Source organism: Sesamum indicum, linkage group LG7 (genome assembly GCF_000512975.1).
Source record: "Sesamum indicum cultivar Zhongzhi No. 13 linkage group LG7, S_indicum_v1.0, whole genome shotgun sequence".
Taxonomy (NCBI): Eukaryota; Viridiplantae; Streptophyta; class Magnoliopsida; order Lamiales; family Pedaliaceae; genus Sesamum; species Sesamum indicum.
Genome location: NC_026151.1, coordinates 8,227,712 through 8,239,665, shown reverse-complemented (window position 1 = coordinate 8,239,665; position 11,954 = coordinate 8,227,712). Strand labels below are relative to the sequence as shown.

The 11,954-nt window shown below is 36.1% G+C and overlaps 1 protein-coding gene and 1 pseudogene across 2 annotated transcripts; both read left to right on the top strand.

Moving 5' to 3' along the window:
* LOC105166609 (endoplasmic reticulum metallopeptidase 1) lies at positions 2,234–9,948 on the top strand. 2 transcript variants are annotated; one of them, XM_011086025.2, is made up of 14 exons: positions 2,234–2,411; positions 2,697–3,098; positions 3,460–3,698; positions 4,402–4,558; positions 5,152–5,229; positions 5,446–5,520; positions 5,631–5,750; positions 5,901–6,065; positions 6,164–6,689; positions 7,042–7,198; positions 7,929–8,038; positions 8,136–8,248; positions 8,838–9,195; positions 9,283–9,947. In XM_011086025.2, the coding sequence occupies exons 2-14, from the start codon at positions 2,742–2,744 to the stop codon at positions 9,600–9,602; spliced, it is 2,775 nt and encodes a 924-aa protein (XP_011084327.1). In that variant the 5' UTR covers positions 2,234–2,411; positions 2,697–2,741; the 3' UTR covers positions 9,603–9,947. The 2 variants fall into 2 exon arrangements, with proteins under 2 accessions (XP_011084327.1, XP_011084329.1); XM_011086027.2 differs by lacking the exon at positions 5,901–6,065 and having other exon boundaries at positions 9,283–9,948.
* Positions 10,417–11,954, top strand: part of LOC105166608 — a 2,786-nt pseudogene continuing 1,248 nt past the window's right edge.

Genomic DNA, 11,954 nt, shown 5'->3' with positions numbered 1-11,954 from the left:
TGTGGTTCTGGTCGTCACTTATGAACTCACCCTTAGTGTGTAGTATGTACTCTTTTATAATTGAAGATCACTGTTTTGATAATATGTAAACAATGCATGAAAAAGGATATTTCCACTAAAATTTATGAAAATTATATTAATTAAGGGATTATGAAATCTTTCTAAAAATCCCACTGTCTTAAATTTATTACAATAAAATATTTAAAAGGAAAAATATTCTTGTTATTTAAATTTATACATTTTTTTTCAAGAAATTTATAAGAATAAAAAGAAATAGATCAAACTCCAAAGGTTTTGCACAAATTAATATAATTTACTTAAAAAATTTAAATTAAAATATTAGTGAAATATATTAAAAAACACTTGTTGATTTGTAAACTCGATCCAAGCAAGAAGTTCAGTTCTAAAATGTTCTTCACTAATTCCGTAAGTCAATTTTTAGGGCAAAAGATAATTTTCGTCCCACAGCTATAGGTCATTTTCGTTTTAGTCCCGTAAGTTTTTAGGGTTTCAATTTGGTCCCGTAAAACTGAAAAATTCGCAATTTCAGTCCAAATTTGGCCGGAAAATTTTGTGGCTCGCCGGAAAAAGTCACATGCGATGCATGTGACTTTTAAAATTGGGGGGATTCTGATTGGCTGGAGAAGCTGATGTGGCGCATACTTGGAAATTAAAAAAAAAAAAAATGATGGGAAATCAAAGTTGTGAAATCCCCGCCATTCGCCGCCACCTTCTCTCTTCAATTCCGCCGCTGTTACTTGAAATTTCTAGCCACCACATATACCATTCAATTACCCATAGTAAGGAGAACAAAACCCCTCAACCAATTTTGCGATCCGACCACGACAGCGACTGGGCTTTGAAATTGACCGTCGCGGATTATTCTCGTCGATTCGCCGGCGACAGGACGACCTACGATTGCAGATTGGTACCATTGGATTCGTCTCCTCACTGCGGTTCTAATGGGACCAGTCTCATCCATTTTCATCAACTAGGTGCAAAGATCCATCGTTTTGAAGATCTCAGTCGTCGTCCGCCGCGACTGCACCTTCCGCCGGCGTTTTCTCCTTCGTCTGAACGAACCACCGGCTCGAAAGACCATCGTTGAACGCCTCTCGTTCTGGCGAATCTTTTGAGACCAGTCCCATTAATTTTGATCACCTCTGTACAAAGATCCGACAAAAGCCGTCCTCCGCCTTTGTCATTCTTTTGAGATGAGTCAATTTTTTTTTTTTAATTTCCACGTATGCGCCACATATGTGCCACATCAACTTCTCCAGCCAATCAGGGTCGAATCCCCAATTTTAAAAGTCACATGCATCGCATGTGACTTTTTTCGGCGACCCACAAATTTTTCCGGCCAAATTGATCAAATTGAAACCCTAGAAACTTACGGGACTAAAACGAAAATGGCCTATAGTTGTGGGACGAAAATTGCCTTTTGCCCCAATTTTTATCACAAACTTTTAATATAAAATTCTTAAGGTATTGTCATAGATATGTCAGAACTATAATTTAGTTTTATAAATTTATTTTAAATTAAACTGTCAACTACTTAAATGAATCTGTAACTGTAGGTGCATTCCACTATTCGAATAATGGTTTCTCAAATTGAAACTTTAATCGTAATAAATGTAAAATATTTGAAATTTAAAAAAAAAAAAGGAATTCAAAATTTCATCTTGAGTAACTTAATTTATAAAACTCAACTATTCAGATATATATATTCTGATTGATAGCTTTGTATTAATGTTGCTAAATTTTACCCTCAAATTTTATAATCCAAAAGGAATAAATTCAATTATAACATAAATGATAAGAACTATCACATTACAAAGAGTAAATTGACATAAGCTCTATGAGCCTTGATACAATTATAAATATTTTTTATTATTTGAAAATTTACTAATATATTCTAATTTTAGTGGTAATTCAATCCGTTAGACTTTAAAAAAAGTACAATAAGGATAAAATTGACAATTTTATAGCTATATAATTTCATTACACATTAAGGAGTATTTATAATTTTTCAAACAATTACAGAATATTTATAATTATACCAAATGTTTAGGGAGCTCGTTATAATTTATCTAATTATAAATTAAACATTATGGACTAAATTGATGAAAGCCCAAAATTGAAGGACTTTAAGTAGTATTTGCCCAAAAAACTGATCCCAACTATATATATATATATATATATATTACATTGCCGTATTAATATCGTTTGACATTTAACTTATTTTAGCTCTCATCTTCACGTCCCTGCAACAAACATTGTTAAAAACTCCGAGTCAAACAAAAATTCAACTAACAAAAGAGCTTCTCTCATGTCATCTTTGCCTCTCTTACATCAACTTGATATAATCTTTCTTGATATCAGACAAAGCCATCGACATTATACCAGTTCAGGTAATGGCCTGCTACTCACTGTGCTTCTCTCTTTCGGGTAGATGGGGAGATTTATTTGTAATTGTAGTTAAATTTTGCTATATTTATTGAAAGAATCTGTTTCTCGTGCGTGGGCTGCTGTTATTTGATGTTTTACCACAAACCCATGTTGTAGAATTCTTGAATCTTAGAGAATTATAGCTTTCTGGCACCAATTACAGCAGCAGAAGAACTTTGCTCTAGGTTTTTTTCTTGCCCTTGTCATGTTATGTTTTTTATGTGAAGTTTTCTTTTTTTGATTACCAGGATCATCTCATCTTCACTAGTTGATTGGATAGTGATTGAAGAAAGATGAGGCAGAGGCCTAAAGGTGCTTCTTCAAAGTCAAATTTATCTGGTGCTGTTGCCAGTGGTGAGACAAGCAATCGAGACAATAGTGGTGGTAAAGTGAATAATGTTTTGAAGGATAAGAATGTGGTTGTGGTGGCTAAGAGGTCGTCGTATGTGATATTCACATTGTTTGTGCTGGCAATATATGGAGCTTGGGGTGTGTACCATTATCAGTTTGAGAGTCTGCCGGTTCCGCTGACCCTCGATCAAGTAGGGAAAAGGGGTTTTTCTGAGCATGAGGCCATGAAACATGTTGAAGCTCTGACTCGATTAGGCCCCCATCCAGTTGGTTCCGATACCCTTGAGAGTGCTTTAAAGGTAATTTGTGGGGATATATTATGACATTTGAATACATTTGTGGTATTTATTTTATTTTGGTTGTCGATGCTATGAGATTTTCATATGCATATATCTTGTGAAGTAGATGATGTTGCTAGAGGATTCATTTAATTTCCAATTATTAGTTCCCATTCGGGCGTGTCAACTAATTCAAAAGAAAACATATTATTAGCATGTTTGACCTGGTTTGTCTGTGGTCATTTGTTTCTGGTTTAATCTTTGGTGTCCTAATTTCCGCTTCCCATGTGTTTGGATGAGACACCCTTTTGATGAGAAGTTGTGATGGAACTCTTGGAAATGTAATTCATGATGTTGATTTCTGGTATTCTTTTCACTGCAGTATGTTACAGAAGCAATAGAAACTATAAAGAAAAAAGCCCATTGGGAGGTTGACATGGAAGTGGATTTGTTCCATGCAAAACATGGTGCTAACAATCTAGTTGGTGGCCTCTTTAAAGGGAAAACTCTTGTTTATTCAGATTTGAATCATGTTGTATTAAGAATCATGCCCAAATATGCATCTGAAGCAGGAGAAAATGCAATTCTGGTTTCTTCCCACATTGACACTGTTTTTGCCGCGTAAGTCTGCAATATGCTTTGATCTCTATTGTGGTATAAATATGTATGTTTTTAACATTTTATCTCCATAGTCTCTTATATTTTGTTCTTTTCTTTTACAATCAAGAGCCCTTTATCAAATAGTTCACTTGACTTCATAAGAAGCCTATGGAAAATAGTAACTCATTTAACAATATGTAGAACAAACCTTTCTGGATTACCTTGGAATTTGGTTTTTCTTTGTAATCTTTTTGGCATCTGATGATCACATTTCAAGTATGTCAACATGACAGAATATAATATACTTATATCACATGATCTCAATATAGTCAATAGCACAAAAGAGAGGATAATTTATGTCAGTTCAAATCCATTATTTTGCTGCATTGCAATGCCCCTTGCTTACAAGCCCCATTGACGTTAATTATTATGTGGACATTAAGGGTAAGTGACTGATATGACACTTAGACACATTAATGAAAGGACCATCAGCTTTCTCTGATGTATCCAAAGGATAGTTTTATTCATAGTTAACATTGTGAGGAGAAATTACTTTATACCAAATAGAGTTGTTCAAAATATGGCTCTTATGCTCATTCCTAGTTTTTTTCTGGTAGATTAGACCCGCATCTAACATGCTTTCTTCTTTTTAGACTTGCAATACAGAGTAGGATGGTGGTAGCTGAATTGTTAATATTCGTTTCTTGTACCTTCCATTCTTCAGAGAAGGAGCTGGTGATTGCAGTTCATGTGTGGCTGTTATGCTGGAGCTTGCTCGAGGAGTTTCACAATGGGCTCATGGATTTAAGCATGCTGTTATATTTTTGTTTAATACTGGAGAGGAGGAAGGTTTGAATGGTGCTCACAGCTTTATCACTCAGGTATGCAGCGATGAAGATTGTCTCATGCAGATGTTTGTTTTATAAACAAAGAAAGTTCAATGTGCTCTCATATTTCACATTATCATCAATATATCTTGTCAATAATGGTAGGAGTCGTCATATAGTATTTGTTATGTTACCATGATCATTGCATCTTCTCCTATTGTATTTCACCATATTCCCAGTGAGCTTATCTATTCTCTCGTAAATATGTTTTTCTCATATAAGTTGTTTATTAGATTCTTTTTTGCCTATACCATTAATTCTTGAGAGCTTTCTTTTCTCCTTTGATGTCCATTGCCATCTGAATTGATTAGAATTATTTGATTTCATTAGCTCAAAGAAATTCTTCTTTTTCTAGGCCTCCAAAACTCTGCCGCATAAGAGTTTGTATTTTCAGATCCAAACCTCCTTTTTGGCATGATGCTCAAAGAAACTTGATTGTTTTCTTATATTGCTTAGGCTTTAAGTAATATGTAACTCTGTTGGCATGTGTATTGGGCAGCCTTAAGCAATATAATTTGAAGTTCCCAATCTAAGAAGCACTTTTTATTTAACTGACGTGGAATGCTTCCAATATGTAATTGCTGCAGCATCCTTGGAGCGATACAGTACGAATAGCTATTGATTTGGAAGCCATGGGTATAGGAGGCAAATCTGGTATTTTCCAGGTCTGATTTTGTTAACGAGTTCAAGTTATTGTTTCTTTTCTTGTCTGCATTAGCTCTGGCTGTGCAATTATATATTTCTTGACTGATCCCCCTCCCACCCAGCTGCACGCATCTACATATCACAAATGTACATATTATTTATGGAATAAACTATGAAAATTGCTTCCATAATTTTGTTGCCTCCTATTTGATTTTTCGATTGTGTTTGTTCAACAGGCTGGTCCTCATCCTTGGGCCATAGAAAACTTTGCTTTGGTAGCAAAATATCCATCTGCTCAGATTGTTGCCCAGGTTTGTCGAGAAAGGAAATATGACAGAAGTATCAAACATTTGTCTTCATATCCTATATTATACTTTTTCCTCAGGATTGGAATTCACCCTCTACATGATTCAATGCTCAGGATATTTTCTTGTCTGGGGCTATAAAATCTGCGACGGATTTTCAAGTGTACAAAGAGCTTGCAGGACTTTCCGGGCTTGACTTTGCATATGCCGATAATACTGCAGTGTACCACACCAAGGTAACATAGCAAGAGGAACTAAGCTACAACCATGTTTACTTCAGTATCTTATAAATGTCGAAAGCACAGCATTCTTTGCTATGAATGAAACTTGGTAGTTCATTCATTTGCAACCTGAGCTTATTGAATATAATTACTTTATCAATGCAGAATGATAAGTTAAAACTTCTGAAACCTGGTTCTCTCCAACATCTTGGAGAAAATATGCTCGCTTTCTTGCTTCATGCAGCTGCCTCCTCCAGCCTTCCGAAAGGCAAGGCAACGGAATCAGATATAGAATCCAGCCAGGACAAAGCTATATATTTTGATGTTTTGGTATTTTTGACAAGCTCTTTAGTAAAAAGTTTTGATTTGCTGGCATTTCTTGATTAATAATTTGTATTGTCTTACAAGTTTCATATTCCTAATCTCAGGGAACATACATGATCACGTTTCGTCAGCGCCTCGCCAATATGCTTTACAATTCAGTAATATTGCAGTCACTTTTACTATGGTCTACATCACTGCTCATGGGTGGTTATTCAGCGGCTCTATCACTGCTCCTATCATGTTTGAGTCTGGTACTTATGTGGATATTCTCCATTAGCTTTTCCAGTGTCGTGGCTTTTATTCTTCCCCTCATATCTTCTTCACCAGTGCCATTTATCTCTAGCCCGTGGCTGGTAGTTGGTTTGTTTGGTGCACCTGCTCTTCTTGGGGCATTTTTGGGTCAGCTCGTCGGTTTTATTGTCCTTGAATCATATTTGTTTCGTACATTACCTGAAAGAAGGAAGAATCTACCTGCTAACTTGCAATCCAGTGTGGCTAAGTTAGATGCTGAAAGATGGCTCTATAAAGCTGGTTTATTACAGTGGCTTGTTCTGCTGATGGTTGGAAATTACTACAGGATTGGTTCTACTTATTTGGCTCTTGCTTGGTTAGTCTGCCCTGCATTTGCATGTAAGTTTACTATAGCAGCCTAATATCTACAATGATTTGGATTGGGGGTAAATTTTTTGAGAAAATATTTCAAATACTTTAAAATCCATCATATTATCACCAGAAAATAGTTCAAAACTTCAATGTAGGAATTCAAGGATTTTCAAGTTATTTGTGATGTGGAATTATGAAAACAAGTTCAAAGGATTTGTTATTATGGATTTGAAATCCTTTGAATAACTTCGGTAAATAACTTTTGGGAATATTTTCAGCGGCTTGCAAGAATAGTAGTTTCCCATTTTAGTATAGATTTGGATTTATAACAATTTATTTACCATTTCTCCCCTTCAAATCTATGTTGTGGAATATCTAGATGGTTTGCTTGAAGCAACGTTATCACCAGCAAGGTTGCCGAAGCCGCTCAAAACTTTGACCTTGTTAATTGGCTTGTTTGTGCCCTTCCTACTCTCGTCTGGCATGGTTATTAGGTTGAGTGCTACTATAATTGGAACTGCTGTCCGATTTGTAAGGTAATGATTCTGAAAACTTGCTCACCAAAAGCGGATTGCATTATTTCTTGTCTCTCTTTCTTCTTTGCTATTGCCGTGTTTCTTCATTCCTGTGTAGGTTATCAGTTGTAAAACTGGTATTGAATAATCAGTGGCCTGATGGAAGTTTACAATATTCTCCTGTTTCTTTTTTCTTTTCCTTTATGCTATTTTGTTTGGTTAAATTGGTGTTATTCTGCTAGTATTTAGAAAGAGACAATGATAGTTCTATCTCGGGTACCCATTTCTCGGATTTGATTTCTTGTAATGGTAAGAAAAAAACTTAAGTTATGGGCTACACGTACATAAAAAAACAACAGACTTGTGATGTAGTTAAGAGTATATTATGATATAAATTATTTCACAATTGAAACTACAATTTTTCTGATTTTCAAATTACATAAATTAGTGTTTGAGCTTTTGTTAATCTTTCGAACATGTTGGAAGTATTGAATGCGTATGAAAGGAGTATTCGGGAAAAGCATCTTAACAGAGTATTAAATACAAGTATGACTTTCTTTTAGAAGTTTCCGCTCGTCATAGTAATATAAACGTGTGTGTGTGTGATATATATATATATATATATATATATATATAGAGAGAGAGAGAGAGAGAGAGAGAGAGATGCAGATGCAAGTTCTGTGTTTGGTAACTAATTATGCGCTATCTTTCAGAAATCAGTAAATACTAAATTTGCGCACTGTATTTTCAGGTACCCTGGTACCACGCCTGAATGGATGGGAAATGTAATAGTTGCTGTATTCATTGCTGCTATTGTTTGTTTGACACTCGTCTATCTACTCTCGTATATTCACATCTCAGGTAACATTGCTAAATATTGCTCTCTACGTGATTAATTTGAAACATGATTCCTGCTAAACATGTTGCATTTCTTGTTTTTTTTTTTTTCTTTGTCTAGGTGCAAAAATGTCGATTATCATTGCTACCAGCATTGTATTTGTGGTCTCTGTTGGTGCCGTGTGGGCAGGTGTTTTTCCACCGTTTACAGAAGATACTGCTCGAGCTGTAAATGTGAGCAACCACAGTTCCTTAATTTGCTTTCATTGTCAACTCTTCTCTATTTCTGAGTTAACACCAAAATGTTTAGAGTCAGTTATTTGGAGACGTGAAGATTACACCAGCAAACTTTACTTACCTATAAGTCAATTTCGAGGTTCCCCATCACGTTTCCAGTTTAGAGCTCCGCTTTCCTTTTAAAACATGAGAAGCTTTAATATATCGTCCTTTTGTTGCTTAAATATGTTGGAATGTGAAGTTTGATCAAACTTTATATTTTGACCCATTTTTTGCGGATCCAACCCCAAGATGAGTTAGCAGGACCCTCCTATCCGGGAGGGGGGCTCCAGAAAAATGGGTTTTGTGTTAATATACTTATATAGGCAAATTTGTAATTTTACATGTCTTTCAGGCGCTCTAATCATATAAGCTGTGGATACAGAAGTAATTCATCTATGGATCGCGTAAAATTTTGTATTTTCTCGTGTTTGATTTTCCTTGTCAATTCTTGCACATGTTTCACAGTTTGTCTTGTAATTTCCTGACAAAGCAATCACTAAATTAATATGATTCTAAACAGCGCTAATGTCTTCTCTGGTCCCAGGTCGTGCATGTAGTGGACGAGACAAGAACAAATGGCGAAAAGCTTGAACCTGTTTCGTACATTTCTCTGTTCTCGACAACCCCTGGAAACTTGATTAAAGAGGCCGACCATATTGGGGAGGGATTCGTTTGCGGCACTGATAGACATTTAGATTTCGTTACGTTTTCCGTCAATTACAGTTGTTCGACGGACAAGGGTGCTGCTACTGGCTGGCTTGAGTCTGATATTCCAGCGATCCATGTGGATAAGGATGTGAAAGGAGAAAGCCGAGAGACGCAAATTTCAATAGACACCAGAGCTTCCACTCGTTGGTCTCTTGCCATCAATACCAGAGAAATCGATGACTTCCGGTTGAAAGGTACAACGAATTCTTGCCAATATATATTTTTTTCAACTTTGTTATTGCATTTCTCTCTTATTATCAAACACTTGTTTTGATCGACAGACACAGACAGTTCCGAGGAGTTGATTCCACTAGGTGAAAAGAGCAGTGTGGACGGATGGCACACCATTCAGTTCTCCGGTGGGAGGAAGGCGCCTACCAAGTTTAACCTCTCATTGTTCTGGCTCAAAAACAGAACTCAGACGACAACTGGGGGCGTGAAAAACAACGACCGCCTTCTTCTGAGGCTCAGAACGGACGTAGACAGATCAACACCACCAATGAAGACCATTCTCCAGAAGCTCCCTCCATGGTGTTCCCAGTTTGGGAAGTCGACATCTCCCCACACGTTAGCGTTTTTGACTAGTCTATCGATCTTTTGATCTATTTATACTCCATCCGTAGTTTGTTACATGATTGCACGAGATGTTGAGTTATAGAGACGCTGCTTTCATCATCGCCAGTCGACCAAAACGACCATGAAAGATGCGTACGAGCTACGACACATAGACAGATCAATGCCTAGAGCTGGAGTTGTCGTGACGAACCTTGTTAGAACATATGTGAAATGATAAATTATGTATTAAAACATTTTTATTTATTTTTTTTAGAATTTTATGGATATTTCTTAGTCATAGCTCATTATATCCGTATCTGAAAAGGTTAAATTCCAGCATACAGACATTATTTTAGAATTTAGATTTTTGAACCCAAAATCCGGGTAAAGATAAAGATTTTTCTATTTTTTCTTTTGTTTGCACTTAAACTTCCTTAAAAAATGCGAATTATTCTTCTTCTAAGGAAGTTTTCATATTAAACTTACACCTCTTAAAAAATTTTGTATTTACACCTGACAATCTTTTATTATAATTTGGATGAAAATTGCCGACGGCAACAAAAATAATTATATAAATTTTTAATTTTGCTTTTTATTTAACGTTCTTATTATATTTTTGTACTTATTTATATATATGCACAGTAAAATTAATATTATTATATTTTCTCTCGTATAATATTTATTCGCATATAATAGATTGAATAAACTTATAAAATAAGAAGTTTCTGTTATATTTTTATTTTTATATTTGTATATTTAAAAATGGAATATGTACTAGTAGTAATTATTCTCTAGGACTAGTAGACATGCGACTGTCAAATACTGCAGATATTTTAAGACAAACATACATCGAATATTCAACATGTAAGTTGTCAGTTAGTCTGTCTGTCGTCTGTTCTTCCTCAGCCTGTCTCCATTGCCTTAAGCAAACAAACATATCAGTTTACCCCTTCACCAAAAAGATTTGAGAATCTCTCCTCTCATTCTCTCCCTTGTTATTATTACTTTTTCCAAGAAACAATCACAAAAAGCAGCAGAAAGCAAACATCCCACAATCTTGGGAGTCTCAGAATAATCTTGGACTCCTGTTTCTTTTCCTGTCTTTCTCCACCTTCAACTCCACCTTGGAGAGAGAGAGAGTGAGTTGGGGAGAGATGCAGATAATCCCTTCAATAACAACAGTAGTGAACATCAGCAGCAGAAGGATCAGCTCGAATCCCCCTCTCAAAACCAGGAATCTGAAACACCAGGCACTTTCTCCACCTTCCAAGATTTCTCAGTATGAAATTCCCACATCTGTCCTCAGCCTCTCTTCCAAATCAGGTATGGTTCTGTCCCTCCATTGTTTTGTAATTTAGTTCAATCCAAGATTCAAGATTTGGTTCTCTGTTTGGTGATATTGTTATTGTGGTCTGAATTTGTGAACAATAAGGTTACAGATGTCCATTCTTGAGTTCTCTTGAAGCCTTTGAGTCTATGGTAGTATTTTCTGCAGGCAGGGCAGCCAGCAAAGTCTTAGTATAATAGGAAATTTCAGAATTAAAGATGTCTGTAGAGTTTGAGATATCTATGTCTTGTCAGCAGATAGTGAGACTTATCCAACATCTCAGCCATCCTAGGGTGTAATAATGCTAGTGATGTGTAGAGAATTTTGTGGAGATATCATAGGCGTATACAAAGAAAGTTGTTGGTAAATCCCATTAGTCAGGATCCCTGGTTGGATAGAGAGGTGTGATACTCCGGTACCTAGAGTCCCGAGAGTCTCCAAGAATTACAGTTGCACTTATACGAATTCAGAAAAACTTCTACTCTTGGTTACTTTATAGTCTAGAACATCTTGTTCTCCACTTTTGTATCTTTTCCAATCTCCTAAATATGGGAAGAAGAGTTTGCAGCAGCTTCTACTTTTGAGAAGGTGATTGTGTGTAGCATAATCAAAAGTGGGGAGTGTGAGTAAGAAGCAAATAAAAGCTAAATAGGGAGTTATTGAGGAAACAACAACTTTTGCCACCAATAAAAGACTATTTTATCCCAATGTTCAAATGTAAGTAATAGTTAAAGGGGGTAAATTCATGTTAAAAGGAGGACGAAATAGTCAAAGATGATGTTAAGTTCTTCTGCTATGAGTTACTCCTGAAGTTCCTGAACAGATAAAATGTTGCTTCAGTTAAAGTTTTTGGCCTTCTGAGCTGCTAAAGATGTGAACATGTCTTGAGTTTTCGCTGGCCTGGAACAGTAAACTATCTGGTAAGAATTCTCCCTTTGTAGGAGTTTGTAGGGCCAGCCAAGTGGCCGAACTGTTCCCGACAACGACTCCTGAGATCGTAGTTCGAGAGGCGAGGATAGACGACTGCTGGGAAGTGGCTGAGACGCACTGCAATTCCTTCTTTCCCGAGTA

Bases quoted from the DNA above. Each gene is read 5' to 3' on its own strand.
- LOC105166609 (XM_011086025.2), top strand. From the start codon at position 2,742: ATGAGGCAGAGGCCTAAAGGTGCTTCTTCAAAGTCAAATTTATCTGGT. The intron at 6,066-6,163 runs GTATTTTTGACA...TCCTAATCTCAG, and splicing joins CTATATATTTTGATGTTTTG to GGAACATACATGATCACGTT. The intron at 9,196-9,282 runs GTACAACGAATT...TTTGATCGACAG, and splicing joins CGATGACTTCCGGTTGAAAG to ACACAGACAGTTCCGAGGAG.